The 19,317-nt window shown below is 33.2% G+C and overlaps 1 protein-coding gene and 2 long non-coding RNA genes across 3 annotated transcripts; 1 reads left to right on the top strand and 2 right to left on the bottom strand.

Annotated features, from left to right (window-relative positions):
* Positions 1 to 4,240: 4,240 nt before the first annotated feature.
* On the bottom strand, positions 4,241 to 5,591 carry LOC144574417 (uncharacterized). The gene is made up of 2 exons (XR_013518206.1): positions 5,253 to 5,591; positions 4,241 to 4,657 (listed from the first exon to the last, which is right to left on the bottom strand). It is a non-coding gene; the product is annotated as an uncharacterized LOC144574417 (long non-coding RNA).
* On the top strand, positions 4,650 to 5,118 carry LOC144574416 (uncharacterized). Its single transcript, XR_013518205.1, has 2 exons — positions 4,650 to 4,856; positions 4,928 to 5,118. It is a non-coding gene; the product is annotated as an uncharacterized LOC144574416 (long non-coding RNA).
* Positions 5,592 to 15,077: 9,486 nt separating the features above from the next.
* LOC144573754 (aluminum-activated malate transporter 12-like) lies at positions 15,078 to 18,675 on the bottom strand. The gene is made up of 6 exons (XM_078323503.1): positions 18,450 to 18,675; positions 17,693 to 17,833; positions 17,266 to 17,538; positions 16,463 to 16,593; positions 16,227 to 16,367; positions 15,078 to 15,781 (listed from the first exon to the last, which is right to left on the bottom strand). The coding sequence occupies exons 1-6, from the start codon at positions 18,673 to 18,675 to the stop codon at positions 15,242 to 15,244; spliced, it is 1,452 nt and encodes a 483-aa protein (XP_078179629.1). The 3' UTR covers positions 15,078 to 15,241.
* Positions 18,676 to 19,317: the final 642 nt, after the last annotated feature.

Genomic DNA, 19,317 nt, shown 5'->3' with positions numbered 1-19,317 from the left:
TAAAATTATTATTATTACTATTCTTGTTGTTGTTGTTGTTATATTATTATTACTATATTATTTATAATAATATTGTGTTTCTTCTACCAGTGAGATGTTTTTCGAGAACATTTTAATGAAATCATAATATTAATAATAGGCATTGCATTTAGAGGCCTATTATTCAAAAATTGGATTGCAGAATTTTGTATTTCAGTCCTCGCCATTCAATCTGAAACAAACTAATTTATATAAAGTCGGTAGTCAATTTTATGCTTTAGTTTTATTTTGGATGGGCCGGAACAAAAATCAAGGTTTCGCAACCAAAGTTTGAGTAACAACATCTTTATCCCAACAACTCTAATTGATTTCTAAATAACTATTTACCCAATTGAAACTAAATCCAGAATACCGTCAGGTACCTGAGGGGATGCATGTGCTAAATAGTGTGTTTTGCTTCGTATAATAAACACTAAAATTGTTAATTAAAATAAGTAATAAATCTAAACAGAGTTTAAGTATACACATGTGCTCTCAAGTCTCAACTAGGTCCATTGTCGCGTTTGGTCTTGTCAAAATATAAAATAAAAAATCGCGTCCAGTGAATGTACTTATACAGTAAACATCTCTTGACTTACTCATGACACGAAATTTTTTCCATTGAGTAAAGTATTTGTTAGCTTGAAGAAGTTCGTTGCTTCTTCTTGAGCTATTTTTCTTTTGCTAAAATTTGTTGTGGTTTTGTGGTTTTTTTGGTTACAGAGTCTTTTGCTCTGATACTATGCTATTTTTTTGTAAGATAGAGAGAAGATAAATTAAGAAAAAAATTATATTATAATCTTATTTTTCTGATTACAAGTGTCCTTATTTATACTAAAAGACATTAAAAAAACTAACTGTTACACTATTGTCTATCCTATTTAATTACAAGGCACTATTTTCTAGTCTGTTAATGACAACACTATCTCCTCTATATAAACTAGCTGTTATATTTCTATAATACAAAATAAATTTGAATCCATTTCTATATTGAATTTATTGGAGACAAAATGGATCCTAGGTTAGTTCTGAGCTTCTCATACTCCTTTTTCTTATCAATAAACCTATTGGCTAGTCTCAATTCCTACAGTTACGTCAACAATTTTCAACTAATTATTTCATATATATTGGAGGCTTACTTTTGGTTTCTAACTTTCTATATATAATTTGTAGGCCAAAGGAAAGCAAAGAGAATTCATGAAAGAAAAAACCCAATAAACATGATCTTAAAAGAGCGTAATTAAATTTCATTTATTGTTATACACAACCCGCATCCACTTAATTGTACAATCAAAATCTCAATAAAGAATCAAACAATCAAACAATAGATTTCCTACATCTCTGGCTATATAATCAAATTAATCCATCTTTTCAGAGACCAGCTTGGGGGACGGCTCGCCGCCAGAAGGCATGCCGGAGAGAAACGCCTCCATGCGGCGAACCCTAACCGAACTGGATTGCCGAAAGCTAAGAGATCTCTTTGTAGTTGAGAACAGATTCGAAGAGTGGGAGAGGATGAGATACACCAAGGCTTGTACCAGTACAAACAGCCCCACCTTGTGTAACATATCGGTTGATGCCTCAAAATCCATGTCTTGTATTAGGTTAGCTAGGTTGATTGATTATCTAAGCAAAAGGAGTATTCAAGGTGTGATTTGTTGAGTTGAATTTGAAGAGGGAGAGGGTTTATTTATATAGAGACTGAATTTTAGCGAACAGCCACCACTTTGACCGTTGACGCTGAGTGAAGCTTCGTTTCAAGCTTTAAATAAAGAAAGAAAAGAATTTATCCAATAAACAATTTACAGAGTTCGTCTCAAATTAATCCACTGGTTTTCTAGATTTAGATAGTTCGCCGCTGGTGCCAAATATCAGCTGTTTGATTTAGCGGACGGCTGAGATCGTTCGCCCTCTTTCTCTCCAGCTGAGATGTGCGCTTGCGTTTGTTGGTAAAGATTTTAACAGACTAGTTTTTACTTCATGCAGCGTACAAACTATATAATCAAAACCACATTTTATACGGTTAGTGCACTGCATGCAGCCAAAACTACTCTGTTAAAATCCTTACCCCAGTTTGTCCCATCTGTTCCTTTTTGCCATTCATCACTGTTTCCATGTCTCCAATTCAATAAATTAAATTAAATTTAAAAATTGTACTTACCAATTATTTAAACATTTTGTTATTTTCTTTATTAATAAGTTAGTTATATTTAACATATATTCATCGAAAATGTGTGCGGACTGTGTATTTTACTATTTTGCTATGTTGCATGGATACAGATATGGGTATCGTATCGGATACGATACGGATACGGAGATATTAAATGGTGAATCTTGAATAAACTAACTTAAATTATGAAAAAAATAGTTAAACGTGAGAAACGTAACTAGTTATGTTTGGACACGGCATGTAAATAGTCATAGCGTGACTCGTGTTCCGTGACCACCCCTCAATATTTTGATGACGGCACGACACGTGTCACTGTTCACTTAATCATGGCACGGCACGTTTTTTCCACTGTACAAGTGACCGTAACTTTCATTTATTTTATAATATTTTAAATTAAAATAACGAATTTAAACTATCTGTTCTAATTTTTCTTCTGCATCTATGAGTCTATTTAAATTGTATAATTGTACATAAGAGGTGACTTTTGTAAATACTTTTATTAATCAATGAATTGTCAGGAACTAATGTCTCTGACCTTAAAAAAAAAAACATTTAAGAGTGTCGTGTACTTGCTGGTGTATGTGTATATCATATGAGATTGAAAAACCGATTGCATGTAATTAATTAATGTTCTGTGTGTGTGTTTTTATTCTCAGTTCAATGAATCTTAATTAATTGTGTCATGGAAAATGTAAAGAATCTATATATTAGCCAAGTATTCAACTTTGCTCACTGTGTTCATTGCTCATGAATTTCAATTTCTAGTTGTTATTTGTAGCTTTATTTGTTCCATGTACGTAAATTCTTAAAGGATTTATTAATAAAACAAAAAGGGATCGTTTCGTATTAGTTTGCAAATATAGCCGTCTCCTTTGTGTCCTTCTCCGCTAAATTCATCTCTCTCCAAGATCCTCTCATGAAAGCAGTAAGAAATGAATACACATGATTTCATTTTTTTCAAATAAAAAGTCAGCATATTATATATATAGTGGTTATGTCATATGTATAGCAAGTAACACAGAAAAAACAATTATGCAAATACACACAACAAATTGACCACATTAACAAAGATGAGTGTCCAATGAAAATTAATGTTCAAATAGTGCATACTTTATTGTAAAAAAGCAGCGTACAATCAAATTAGAAAATTAACGTGTCAACCCGAATCAGTTAATGCTTCAAAACAATTAAAATATTGACAACACGCCGTCTCACTACACATCTATTTTGTCAGGCCAATATAGATGTCAAGCACATTTGTCAAGCCAATCAAAATTCTATGTTTACCTCACAAACTTAAACTCTGAAGTCTGAACACACGGTTTTTTCTTAGAGGGGAGATGGCTTATTACAAGTAGCGGCAAAATTGTCAATAGTTTGGTATTCGGTATCTGATCGAGCTTGTCTAATTGAGAGTAGTTTGATCTGATCGAGATTGATATGTACTAGTGAGTACTGGTATGCAAAATATTTCGTGGGTTCAGAGGGGGAAGGGGTTGCAGTATTGAGACGAATATTTCATGATAATAAAACAAGCACTTCTGCGCCTCAAATCTCAATTTCAAAGAAAATTTGAAATAGTAGAATAATAAAAAATTGATTGAGTCTACAACGAGTATCAATTGTGGTAGTATCCAATCAAATACCAATCAAAACTGTACCTCTCTGGTTTCTTTATCATAATCCTTATCAATCATGGGTATACAAATGTTACTAGCAGGGTCAAGCCACCCAACAACCTGGCAAAGCTCGACAGAAATGGCAATGTAACTCCAATGAAAAATGAGATGAAGCAATAGAAGACACACAACCATAGATGACAACCTAAATTATGCAAAATGATTACATGATGCAACTTGTAGTCTCTACATAGTTGTTAATGAAACACTGTTTACTTGCGCTAGGTACATCCACCATTCAACCCTTGTATATATTGCTAACATAAATTGTGAGTCATAATTCCTCAAAATGGGTAATTAGCATTGCTAGTTTAAGTTATATAAAAAATGGAAAGAGATGCAAGAAAGTAAAAGACAGCAGGAAAACCACAACTCCAAACAACAAGTAGAGTTTTTCATAGCTAGAAACTAGGATTATACCAAAAAACACAGCTAACAACAAGCGCTACGTGTTCCTTGCACAGAGCCAAAAAGCACAAGTTTTCTTTGCAACAATCTAACTTAAAATGTAAAAGAACAGAATAATAGCTAAAGACACAGCATCCAATCACCAATTTATCAAACTATAACAGTTTCCAAACTTGTCATATGATTTGAAGGATGATTGACAAACTTAGAGGGTTACAATTTTTCCTATGGTCTTTACAAGGGCACCCATAGCCTTCACCACCATTTCTTCAGTCTCCTTTTTAACCCTTGTCTCCAAAACCCTTATCTCCACTAACTCAAGGAATTCACGTGGAAATGATTTTTTTTCCCGGTAATGCTTCTTGCACAACGGCATCACTCTCTGGTGGTGGACAATAAAAGTTAGTAAGGTAGCTGACAACAATATATCCTAATAAAAGTCTAATGATAGTTTATAATAAGCTAGTATGACAGTAAGATAGTTGTCACAACACTTGTGCATTTTGTGCAAACAAGCGATCAATCATTGGATTGCATCCTCAATATTTAAATTCTCAATATTAAAAGATGTATACATCTAAGTCCATTAATTGCTCAATTGCAAAAAAAAAAAAAAAAAAAAAAAAAAATTATATTAGTATCTCATTATCAGTTATCGGATTTTGAACAAATCAGCTGCTGCAATACCATACTCGCATGTATGGTGAAATATTAACTGTATGTGCATAATATTGCCTGACTCTTGACTCTTAAGTGATGATGTACTAAAGGCATCCCTCTCATTTTCAAAAGGTTGGTGCCCAATATAATAAGTAAGCTCCGAGGACAAAATCAGAAAAAGAAGAGAAACAAACAAAGGACTCGTATCAGAAAGATGCTACCTCATCAACTACACAATATTATGAACAATACTGAAATACCAGCATCTTGACTACTACCCCTCCTTTCCCCAGAGCATATAGAGAGAGAGAGATTACCTGACCAAAGTTCAAGACAAGCTTCTTTAAATTGGGTGTATGCTGGAGAAAGCAAACCACTAAATTCCAATCATATCTCTTCTCCAATAATCCTAGTTCCAAGCTCATCAAGTTATTCAAAATCAGACAGTTGGGAATATCTTTGTTGAGTAATCCCTACAAATAAGAAAAGAATCTCAAACAAGATGCAATTACCACTATTTCACACCTCTGCTGTGATGCACTCAAAATTAAGCATACCAGGACAGTGCGAGTTGCATAGAGCCTCAAACTTTTAACATTTGGAAGGCCGCCAAGAAGATTCAGTGACCTACAGAAGTTATCAAGGTCTGCTGTGACTAGAGATGATGCGTTCTTGAATGTAAATGATGTTGTATGGAGAGACATTTCTTAATAGTCAATTTCTTCAGCACATTTGAGTTAATCTCTTTAAACCTCAACCAACAATCTGTCAGGGCCAATTCTTCAAGGACAGGGCACCCCAATAAAATCATTTTCATCAAATCATCATCGATGAAGGTATAACCAATCTCCAGTTTTTGAAGAGAAGGGAGATTTATAGATTTAGGTTTGCTTTCAAATAAACTATATCCAACTCTCAATGACATCACCTTTCTTATAGATTTAGGTTTGCTTTCATATAAACTATATCCAACTATCAATGACATCTCCTTTACTGACCCGCAATTGAGAAGTGAATCAGGCAACTTGAGGATCGGGTTCGTACCGATGTAAATATAGATTAACTGAGGCATGCAAGCAACTGCATGACTAATGCATTCTTCAACAATACCATGATCGCTTCTATTTAGAGACCACCATCTCAGTTTGAATTTATCCAGGGGTGAGAAACCTCTACGGTTTAGTACACCATGAACGAACTTGAGAAATCTATTCTCTCCGTAATCATACCCAAAATTACAGTTGCCAAAGTCGAGAGTATCCATACAAGTCCAAAGATCTGTCCATCTTTTGGACAATATGCACGTGCGCACTGCCTCTTGGGTTGTCAGCAAGGAGAGTATTTGTGTTAGAAGTGCGTCTGGCATATCACTTATTCTGTCGATGGCAAGATCTCTACCATCCATTTTTCACCCTTCAATAAGGAAGCTTGTCGAACATGCTCTGTGTTGAAATGCAAGAAAAGAACAAACCAGCTGTAAGTTATCTCAAATGTAGAACAAGAAAAATGAACAATAACATACCTCAGCTGATTCAATTCTTGAAAACCATTATTGAGAACTAGGCATGTACCAAACTATAATAACTCAGTTGCACACTTCTAACAAATTTTTCAAACTTTTTCTTCAATTTTTCTTTCAAATTCGTGAAGAAATAACTCAATTGCACACTTCACGTCTAAAAATGTCATAGTGTCCTCGATCAGCATTTATTGGAAAAATTCTAAAAAAAAATTGAAATCAGCTCTATTTTCTTTCTTCTCCCAACATTTAAAAAACTATCACTTTCAATTTAGTTTTTACAAAAATCAATAAGCCAAATTAACCTAAATTTTGCAATTAGTCACCTTACAAGCCACCGTAGGCATATTAAGAGCAAAAAAGAAAGCTAACTAAAATGCATGTCATGAAGTTGTTATTAATAATTTCCGATTTGCAAAGTACATATTCAGTAATTATTGCTTGAGCCCAGTTGGTGTAAATCAATCAAAATAAAATGATTACAGAATTAGAACCTGATAAATCGAATTAGTTACTATGAATAATTAATTTAGTTACTTGTATGAACCTGATAAATTAGGAACATAATTAATAAATTAAACCAACAAAAAGTAGCCTAAAGTGTTCCAAGTTCCTTTACTAAACGGGGCTTAATAGACAACTAATTTAACAGAAAATTGAAGAAAGAAAAGGTGCCAAACTCTAACAACCTAACTATCGGAAGTGTACGAAGGCAAGGCCTTTGAAGAAGAAATTAAGACCAAGTAAATCACCTTGAGGACACGTGGCACACGTGGAAGGAGGGTTGGTGGCAGAGATGAGCGCAAATCGTCCTTCGTCGTTCGATCTAAGATGAAATTGTAAGCTGAGAGATGGATCGAAGTGGGAGAGCGAAGTGGGAGACCGAAGAGAGGCAGCATTAAAAATAAGAAACCTAAACCCATCAACTAAGAAAAAAGAAAGGAGAATTTCATGTATCTCCTAAAAAACATCAATATTACGTATTCCCTCCTCAAAAATTTATAATATTATATTTACCCTTTAAAAATGCAAAAACTCACATATTTACCCACTATTATTCTACAATATATCAAATATGAGGAAAGTTCTAATATCATATTTACCCTTTAAAAATGCAAAAACTCACATATTTACCCACTATTATTTTACAATATATCAAATATGAGGAAGGTTCCAATACCTCATGTCTTTCATACCTCGTCATACCTTATATTTTATATCTTCGTTTGCAAAGTTCAAATTGTCGATCCAAACTGTTCAATATGATATATATACTAAAATATGGTTAGAGATACAATTTTATAATTTGTAGAAACTTTTTACTATTTTTTAAGATGAGTAGAAAATCACTGTTTTTTGAACGGTTCAAAAATAATTATTTTGTACCTATCTTAAAAAATAGTAAAAAAAATTCCAAAAAATATAAAATTTCATCTCCATGCATATTTTAGTATAAATATTATATTAAACGGTTCGGATCGACAATTTGGACTTTGAAAACGAAGATATAAAATATGAGGTATAATGAGGTGTGAAAAAATAAGGTATTGGAGCCCTCATCATCAAATATATCTAAAAATAATTAAATAATAATATTTGAGATTTTAAAATTTAGTTCGCAATATTAATTAGTAAACAAATGACCACTATACCCTTGTCTTTCTCACCCCTCTCCATCCATCTGCCAAACGCTTCAGACTTCCCCGTCTGAGAGACTTCTCTTTGACCTTTCCCATTAAAGTCCTCCTCTTTGCCTTGCCCCTCCGATACAGCGAGCGATCTGTCGTAGAGGTTGGGTCGATTCTATATGGCGAGGGATTCATGGAGGAGATCAGAGATGGGAATATGATGGTGGAAAAGGTGGTTTATGACAAGTCAAATTAGTGGAAATTTGGCCTCCCTGAATAGATAATTTGGAGAGAGGAATGCTGGTTTCAGGAGCTGAATCATAATTAGTTAAGTTCAAAAAATCCTCATGGCTGATAATTTGATACGAAAAGGATGGATATTTTTCTAGTATTTGCTACTTGTGCCACAAATTTGGCCAATGCCAGATTACGATATAGATATTGCAGCAAATGCCGCAGTGTCAATTTTTCACTCACACGGATTAGACAGACGGTTTGAAAATTCGATAAGCAAAAGTACCAGTAGTTCTGAGGACTGGTGGGTGTCGTGGGTAGAGATTGATGATCTAATGAGTTACAATAAAGATGCTTTGTCTTGATACATTATAAAAAATATCACACTGCCAAAAGTAGTGAGCAGTAAACAAAGCATATAAATTTGCCAAACGGATGATAGAAGTATGATCTACAAGTTTACGGTACAGATGCCATTTGGTATATATATCTAATTAAAAGTTATATTAAATAATTACGGTATTTTTACATAAATCTTAAAATATAATTGACACTTAATTCATACTATTGTTTGTCTTCTATACTATTGTTTTGTATGCTTTAGGACTTAGGTTAGTGTGTTTTTATTTTATTATTTAAAATCTGTTTGCTGCTCTAGTCTCTAATTAAAGCAAATTTTGTTGAATGTATAATTCATTCTTTCCATCGCTAGTTATTTAGTGGAATGATTTATCCCAACCCATTGGCCTCATGCGAGGTTAGGAGAGGATGAGAGATCCCTGTGCGACGAATAATAAAAATGGAACTACTAAGATATAATTCAAAGAAAAAAAAAAACACAATAAACATGATCTTAAAAGAGCGTAATTAAATTTCATTTATTGTTATACACAACCCGCATCCAGTTAATTGTACAATCAAAATCTCTAAAGCAAAATAAGTGAAATATAACTTGATCACTTAAATCTCAATAAAGGAATCAAACAATCAAACAATAGATTTCCTACATCTCTGGCTATATAATCAAATTAATCCATCTTCTCAGAGACCGGCTTGGGGGACGGTTCGCCGCCAGAAGGCATGCCAGATAGAAATGCCTCCATGCGACGAACCCTAACCGAACTGGATTGCTGAAAGCTAAGAGATCTCTTTGTAGTTGAGAACAGATCCGAAGAGTTGGAGAGGATGAGATACACCAAGGCTTGTACCAGTACAAACAGCCCCACCTTGTGTAACATATCGGTTGATGCCTCAAAATCCATGTCTTGTATATTAGGTCAGCTAGGTTGATTGATTATCTAAGCAAAAAGAGTATTGAAGGTGTGATTTGTTGAGTTTTAATTTGAAGAGGGAGAGGGTTTATTTATATAGAGACTGAATTTTAGCGAACAGCCGCCACTTTGACCGTTGACGCAGAGAGAAGCTTCGTTTCAAGCTTTATTATATATTATTTCGAGAAATTTAAAAAAAAAAAGGAATTGGTCTGGGGTCAAGTGGGGCGGACTCAGTCCGGAGGTTGCCGCTTCTGATTTTTTAAATTTTATACTTTATAGATTCGATTTGATTTTGTCGGAATTTTGTTTTTAATTTAGATTTAAATTATGACAATTTTTTTTGAATTTTAATTGATAATTAAAGTTAGAAGACAGAGTATTGAAAATTAGAAATAAGAGCACTGAAAGTTAAAAATTAGAAGATTATTTTTTATCTAATATCTGATTAATTAATAAGTTTGAATTAAGTATTTAAATTCAATTCGTTATTTTTTCACCTTTTTTTTGGAAAAAAAATTCTAAATCCGTTTATGATGTCGACGTGTGACCAATGACAATTTAAGTCAGCTTATCATCATCATTAAAAAGAAATGAATTTATCTAATAAACAATTTACAGAGTTCGTCTCAAATAATGCACTGGTTTTCTAGATTCAGATAGTTCGCCGCTGGTGCCAAATATCAGCTGTTTGATTTAGCGGACGGCTGAGATCGTTCGCCCTCTTTCTATCCAGCTGAAATGTGCGCGGTTTGTGGGTAAAGATTTTAACAGAGCATTTTTGACTTCATGCAGCTTACAAACTATATAATCAAAACCACATTTTATACGGTTAGTGCGCTACATGTAGCTAAAACTACTCTGTTAAAATCCTTACCCCAGTTTGTCCCATATGCTCCTTTTTGCCATTCATCACTATTTGCATGTCTCCAATTCAATAAATTGAATTAAATTTAAAAATTGTACTTACCAATTATTTAAACATTTTGTTATTTTCTTTAAAAATAAGTTACTTATATTTAACATATATTCATCGAAAATGTGTGCGGACTGTGTATTTTTAATTAAACTAGTTAGTTATAATAAAAATTGCTCATGTGAACAGTTAACTATTTTTTTTTTGTTACAATTTACATGAATGGTTATATTTTTCAAGATTCGTGCAATAATTGTACGATAACATGGCTTGTATTTTTTAACCGCACAATATTTTGGCACCGCAGCGTAAGTGACCGTAACCTTCATTTGTTTTATAATATTTTAAATTAAAATAACGAATTTAAACTATCTGTTCTAATTTTTCCTCTGCATCTATATAAGTTTCATAATTTTTTCACAATAATTAATGCAAAATCTTCCTAGAAAATAGGGAAAAAAAAAAACTGGTGAGATTTTATGAGTTTGTCAAAGGAAAGATATTTGCTAAAAGGGTGACAGTGAAAGGACAGATAAAGGCCTTTGCTAAAGATAAAAGAGCAGAAAAATAAGTGAAGGCTAAAAATTTAAAGGGTACGTTGAGTCCGTATAAGTTAAAAATTTAAAATACATGAGCAATGACATATGAAAGACGAGAGAAGAGTAACTTTGGTAGCTACTATTAAGTTTTCAAAAAAAGAAAGACGAGAGAAGAGTAAAAAAAAAATGTTTCTCTTTTTTAAAGGCAATACTAGTTGTCAGAAGCAGATACAAAATTTCTATCATGGAGGGACATGATATAATAGTTTATTGAGTTGAAACTTATTAACTAATCGGTTATTAGATAAAAAAATAATAATCAACATAATAAGAAATAATAAAAATAGTATAGTCTTACGTAATAAAAATAACAGAATAATATCATTTTACTATTAAAAAACAACAAAAGTTAGTCCGGATCTGTAAATTTCTATAAAATTTATATAAAAATAATAAAAAAATTTCATTAAGAATGATTTTAAACTAGTCTGGCAGGCTTTTCGATTCTAAAAAGGAACAAAACAATTTTCAGAGAAAGACAAAGTAGTAGCAGATCTGTATTTTTCTATTTAATTTTAAAATCTAAGGAGCAGCTGTCCTCCTCTAGCTGTGTGTGGATCAGTGTAGTAATATTAGGTAATATGCGGCGCATATGCGGCCGCATATGCGTATGCGGTTCCGAACCGCATAGAAAATCAATATGCGGTTTAATATGCGGTTCCGCATATGCGGCTGCATATTAGGCCGCATATTTTTGACCGCATATGTTTTAACATGCCGCATATTGGTTTAACAGGCCGCATATTAGGCCGCATATGTATTTGTATTACTATGTATTATTATGTATTAGTTCTAACTATTTGTATTTGTATTTGTATTACTATGTATTACTATGTATTTCTATTTGTACTCATAAATTCTTATTCCTATTTGTATTACTATGTATTTCAATTTTCAAATATATATGAATTCTTATTTTAAAATCCGCATATATAAATCCGCATAGAAATCCGCATATGCGGCCGCATACCGTATATGCGGTATGCGGTGCCCTTCCGCATACCGCATAGAAACCGCATATTACTACACTGGTGTGGATCCGCTCCTGACAGTTGCATGCGTGCCAAGCCAGTAGAACAAAGAAGATAATCAGGTAGTACGCTCTAATCCCTTTACACATCAGTGACAACGCAAACTTTGACTTTTCTACAGGGCTATTATTCACAAGTTAAACATGCACTCAATATCTCTTTCATTCTTCATTTTTCATCCCATCGATGTTTCCGTTTCTAGGTCCTTGGGCTGGAACAATTAATGCATTTGTTGTGCGTAATGTGTGACATATTAATAGAAACGTGCACACATGGTTCTTTCATAGCATCTAATCATAATGTTTGTCATGATACATGCCTTTATAGTTTATATTTTTGAAGAAATATTCATTTGTATCCAAAACTTTTAAAATGAAATTTATTTTCTATAAAAATTGCCTCATTTAAAAATCTAATTGATGCAAGCTTAGATCGAATGGTTTCAGTTCACAGTTAAAGGAATAAATGAGACAAATTTCAGCTTTAGCTAATTTACATTGGACCAGCGTTTTAAATAACGGTATGTGCTCATCGGACGGACATAATACTGCTAAGCGATTATTTGGAAATAATCGAGAGTAATCGGGCATATCGGAAATAATCAATGAATCAAACAAAGTTCAAATAGTCGATCTGAACCGTCAAACGTGATTTTCATATCAAAATGTGCATGTAGACGAAATTTTATATTTTTTAGAAAATTTTTACAACATATTTTTAGATAGGTAGAAAGTCATTATTTTTGAATGGTTCACAATTTTCAAATCAAGTGATTTCTACCTATCTAATTAAAAAAATAGTAAAAAAATTGAAAAATATAAAATTTAGTCATCAGGTTTATTTTCATATAAAGATCATATTAAACGGTTCAAATCAATTGTTTAAATTTTAAAAATGAAGATATGAGTTCATAGCGCGGACCCTTGTGTGATATGTATATTACCATAGCCTCACTCTAAATATAATAATAACTTTTGGGTGTTATTATTTTTCTCATAGTTATAGAAGGGTGGCAAGCTTCTTCTATTAATGTAATTTGGGTGGCTGGAGCATGAGCTTTGTGGTGAGAGAGAAATAGACGATTCTTCTACAATAAGAGGAAAACCAGTGGTTTTATTAATTATTGATACAATACTCGATATTGTTTTTGGTTCCAAAGTAGATAGCTATAGGAGAGGACATCATAGAGCATGGTGGTGCATATTGCACTCTTCTTGTGGTGATTAAAGATAGCTAGAGAGATTTCTATTATTACTTTGAGTGAGTCTATGGTACTATGCATATTACGATTTGTTACCGTGTTATGGCTCTATATTCAAGTTTTCAAATCCTAACGGTCGATCCAAACCGTTCATCTTGTTCTCCATATTAATATCTGTTTGGAGACCAAATTTTACATTTTTGAAATTTTTTTACTATTTTTTTAGATTTATTGAAAATCACTGTTTTTGGATGGTCCAGAATTTTCAAATCAAGTGATTTTCTAAATATATAAAAAAATAGTAAAAAAATTTCAAAAAATGTAAAATTTGGTTTCCAAACAGATATTAATATGGAGAACAAGATGAACGGTTCGGATCGACCGTTAGGATTTGAAAACTCGAATATAGAGCCGTAACACGGTAACAAATCGTAATATGCATAGTACCATAGACTCACTCTATTACTTTTCTTAATTTTCAATTTCTTGTCTTTTTGTTTCTACCCATTCGGATTAACTTTTGTAAATAACTTTTTTTATATATATCAATCCAATTGTCAGCGGCATTTCACCGCCAACATTCAAATAAAAGCTCTCAACATACACAATAACTTTCTAATTGTTCATTTTTGTCTCAGCTTTTTAGGATATCAATATAAAGTGAAATATCTTGAGAACATTAAATTAGATAAAATATATGCAAGATAGTGAAAGAATTAAATGTTCTCAATATCAAGTTTATTGTCAGAATTTGAATCTAATTTATTTACAACTTTACAGTGAAATATAATTATATTTTGCAATACTATCGTGTTTTTATTGGGGGCTTCCATTGTCTACCTATTATGTTCATAAAAATTATTAAACAGGAGAACTATTTCGAAGTATAGTATCAAATGAATTATTTGGATTCGGTTCAGTAAGGTCAAAAACTCGTGATTAAGATATAATTCGGATATAATTAGAGAATAATTCAGAATTATACAATTAGTTTAGATTAGGAATTAGCCCATCAATATATGAGATTAAAATTTTGGGCTTTTGGACTTTCTTTTATATGAGATTAGGCCCATCAATAAAAACAAGTCTTTAAAATCTGGGAGCAAAAATCTTGTCGGTTTCTACTTCCTGCCGCATCCATAGTCCCACATGCAAGAAAGAAATTATTGAGAGCGCCAAGGTTTTTATAAAACAAGGTTGGGGTGCAAGTGGAATAGGTATTAGGTACTACTTGGACTAGGTCAAATGGTTATCTCTTCAAGTAGGAGACTCGTGGCCTAGGTTGTTTTGCACTGGCAAATTGCCCATAAAAGTAAAATTTGTTTAAATATCGTGCGGATAATTCGTAAAATTTGTGCTTTATTAGTAAAATTTGTGTGTTATTCGGTTAATCAAATGTTCGTTATTAGTTATTAGGTGCGGTAACCTCATAAAAATATTTTATTTGTGAATTAAACGCGAACATAGGTTTGCTTGATCTATTTTATATGTGGCGAAAACCATTAATGGCAAGGGGTACTGATGGAATTTTGTATTGATTTTCATCCTTTAAATCTAATTTATTGTAGTGGTTCAGTTTTGAAAAGGTTTTGCTACCTGATCATTAAGCACAAAATTTAGAGCATGCTTGCTTTGATTAAGCCTCGATTCTCCAATTTTTGTTTTACTGCAATCGAATTTGGAAAAATTAGGAGTATAGATTTAAAATTTAGAAAAATTAGCAGTATAGCTTTGGTATATTAATCAATGGTCCTATGACAATTTTTTCCCCGTAGGATAAAATGTTCAAAAGTTAATATAGAGGCCTAGGCCTTCTGCATTACAAAATAGTGCAACTATGCTAAACAAGGTATCACATAAAATTGTGGCAGAGGAATGATCAGACACATATCTCAGTGCCCAACTTCTCAATCAACAGCAGGAGTTACTTGATGACTATTCAAGTCCCTGTTTTTTACACTCTCCTTTGTCGAATTTTGCCGCACCTCGATGGAAACCAAGTCTTTGTCAAACTCCTTAAAACTTGCTTGTCGGCCCAACTCCTCCACCTCCTCTATAACAAGCTCTAGCCTTGCCGCCATCTCCACCAAAAGCGCCGCAAATGCTGCAAAAGGAAGTGCCTCAGAGAACTCCAGACTCAGCATAGCTATTTTGCTCAGAGATGGTCTCAACACCGGCTGATCCCTCACTTCGTTGCAATTGTTGATATTACTAGTTGCATGTTTGGCAGTAGCATGGTTGCTTTCGGAATTCAGAAAAAGTCGGGGCTGTGAGCGGATGGCAGAGTTGAGGTTATGGAGGGCTTGGTGGAGGTTGTCAGAGAGGACATCATGGGAGCACCGGCGGTGGGCCCGTAAACTGGAGGCCAGGTCTAGGAGAACTTTGGAGACTTCATTGGCAACTTCGATGCAAGGGCCTCGGAACAGCCCTTTGATGGATGGCGTGGTCTTAATTTGAGATCGTTGCAACCATGCAATGAAAATTAAAGCTGTTATGAAGGCAAAGATAGATGTATCTAATCCTGTAAATTAGAAGTTTAGATATACTTCAGCAGTCAGCAGAGCTCATAGATTAATTAGTAAAACTGTGATTATTATATCTAAATTATGGTTTAGATATACTTATGTATGCAATTAAAAATGGGTTCAGTTTATTGATTCCGGATGTTGATTTTCAAGGGCTTGTAAATATACACCGATATGGATAAATTCTGGACGAACTTATTATATAAAATCAAAATTAAAAAATGATAATTTTTTATGTGCACGCAGAGAAAATAATATGGATCACATGAAATATAAATTTTGAAAGTTTTTGTTATTAAAAAATTAAAAAGTAGAGACATAAATGCCAAAAAAAAAAATGAAAGCATATGAACCCTCAATTATTTACCTGTATTTCAGATTCCAAACATCCATAAAGAGATACAGCTGTATAGCCAAAATGCCTAAGCACAGTACCAAGCTTGACGTATTGTTGCCATGGATACTTACGATGTCTTGAGTGTTGTGGCTCCCAGCTCGCAAACAATGCCTAATTTGTTCCAAAGAAAAAATAGGATAGAAATGTTAAATTATCATTACTAGTATACTGATGAGAAAATCAAATCACTTAAAATAAGAACTTACAAGGTTCTCATCGCTTGATTTTGAATCCAACACAGCCCGATAGCCTTTGGATATCATCTCCTTATTGGTTGCTTCCACATCAACAATGTTACCATCCTTCTCTTGGTCGTCAAAATAGAGACTTATACATGCTGGATTCATTGCGTAAGATGTTATTAGACAGAATATACTGTTATGCATCTTAGTGTGCAGTTTTGGAACAACTAGGAGTGTTCATAGGTTCGGTTTGGTTCAAGAACCAAAGTTATAATTCGGTTTTAAAAATAGAAGCAAACCGAACCGATTTAGCATTGCAACTGAACCGAACCGAACCAAAGTTTTATTTCGGTTTGTTCGGTTCAAACCGAAATAAATTAGGTTTTTTATTTAAAGCAATTGATTTATAATAAACTGAAGTATATTAAGAAATAAATTGGGGTATTAAGAAATAAAACGAAATATTTAAAGCAATTGATTAAGAAATAAATCAGAGTATTAAGAAATTAAACCAGGACAGTTTGGATCAAATTTATAATAAATAAAAGTTCAGTTGGTTCGATTATAATTCGGTTTTAAAAACAAACAGAACCGTTTGGTCTGGTTCAGTTCAAAACCGACTTAAATCGGACCAATGAACACCCTAGGAACAACTACGCTGGGTTAGCGTAAGCTTTCTCTACAATATGTCTTATAAGTGATGATAGTTGCACACTAGCTATTTGATTGTTTCAGGTTCAACACTCATGTATAGTCGTATAGTATTAGTACCGTGACATAAAATCAAAATAATTAAACAAATATTCTTAGAAGTGATAGATAAATACCTTCAATTGAAGTAGCTAATCCTTCAAGTTTGCTAACAGTATAATTGTGAAGATCTTCACCTGACCAATTTGGAAAAAAAACAAGGCTCATGAAGAGGCAAATGCCGCAACCAATACCAATGGTGAAGAGACGATCACGTGCCAATGGCACAACATCGTCTTCCCGAATGCTGGAGACGCTTATCAGATTAAATGTCAGTAGAAAAACCACCACTCCATAATCATAGTTCCTTTTTATTTTTGAAAAAAATCTCAAATATGTGGCAATAAATCCTGTAAAATAGATCACAAAAGTTAGTTTGTTCAAATATTCTTTCATTCCTAGTTACTGGCTTACTGCAATGCAAGGGCACCTGATGAAGAACAAATATAACCAAATTGGGCCTCCGTGAAACCTCGATGTAAGCTATTTTCTTATCTTATATACCTATTATAAAGACTGATGATCCAACAAAAAATGCACGAAATATTTGTCCAGGCTTGTCAGCTACAACTTCAATAATAAATGCTAGAGAACCTGCGCATAATGTCCCAAATCCTCTATTCAGTCCCTTGCATAGAGTGGCTCCTACAAATAGAGCATGTGTAAATAAAAATTAGAGAAAAGAAGCAAATCATAGTAGTAATTGGGGGGTGGGGGGCAAAATCTGATGATATACCATAAATAATTAAATACCCGTTGGAGTAGAACTATAGTATTCTTAAGTTCATTAAGTCTCTTTGTGAATTTAACTCTAAAATCTATTAGATTGACTTCAAATGATAAATTCAAATCATTGAAACCGATCTACATTATGAGTGATGCGTCTACATGAAAAAATTTTTAATTTTAATGCATTAATTTTTTTTACCGCTTGATTTTATATTAAATTAATTTTAAAATTAAAATTTTTCACATGTAAACGTATCACTCATAAGGTAGATCAATTTCAACAGTTTGAATTGATCATTTAAAACCAATTCGATAGATTTTAGAATTAAAGTTCACACAGAAACTGGGGCTTGGTAAACTTAAACACCCTAGTTTAACTCATATGAGCGAGAAATAGGGACGCTGCTGTATTCTTTATTTTTAAGATTTGCAGGGCATGTTTCATTCTTTTTTACTGCAAAACTTAAATTGAAGTTCCAGAATATGACTCCTTTTTTATAAAAGAAAAATAAAAGAAAAAGCTGAAATTTACCGGCAGTGAATTCAAGCACCACAACTACTGTCATGACGGCCCACATCGCATTTTGTCCGAACCCTTCGAACAATGGCTCAAAAATATACAAAAATGAAACCAGTGTAAGTGCCAGACCGACCTTTACTGCATGCACCACTCGTCTCGGATTCTCCCTTCCAACTAGGTACCAGCTTTTCCAAATTGAAACAAAAAATGTTTTTGTTTTACAAATAAACTTTTCCATTCTTGAAAACCAAGTTTGCTTTGTTTCATAAAAGGAGAGGATTTGTTAGAAAAGCAAATCACAGAGACACGAGCACTCCCGTGAAACTCCCTTCCCACCTAATTTTTATTTAATTAAGAATTTCATTACAGAGGAGAATATTTCTCTCTTTTTTCTTTCTTAATTTCTATTTCTCTACTCCTCTATGTAATATTTCTCTCTTTTTTCTTTCTTAATTTCTATTTCTCTACTCCCTCTCTTTTATGGTTTATGTAACCACTATATTTAGAATCTAAATATTACAAAATTTCCCTTTACAATTTTGACAGCTCATACAATACACATCTTTCTATATTCTATTCAATATCGGACAAGCCTGGATGCTCAATTCCTTTATTCTTCAACCTTCCTTCTTTGACTTGGTACTGCAAATAATTCTGGTGCCAGCTTGTCCATTCAATACTCCCCTCAATTTAGCGCATAGATATCTGTCATGCCCAACCTTTCAATTGATTTGATGAACGCTTTGCTAGATACAGGTTTTATTAGTACATTTGCCAGTTGCTCACTAGATCGTACAAATGGCGTTGTTATAATTTTAGCCGCCAATTTTTCTTTGATGAAATGCCTATCCACCTCAACGTGTTTTGTTCGGTCGTGCTG

The sequence above is a fragment of the Carex rostrata genome, chromosome 22 (assembly GCF_964058835.1).
Source record: "Carex rostrata chromosome 22, lpCarRost1.2, whole genome shotgun sequence".
Taxonomy (NCBI): domain Eukaryota; kingdom Viridiplantae; phylum Streptophyta; class Magnoliopsida; order Poales; family Cyperaceae; genus Carex; species Carex rostrata.
This window is presented reverse-complemented; position numbering and strand designations above follow the sequence as displayed.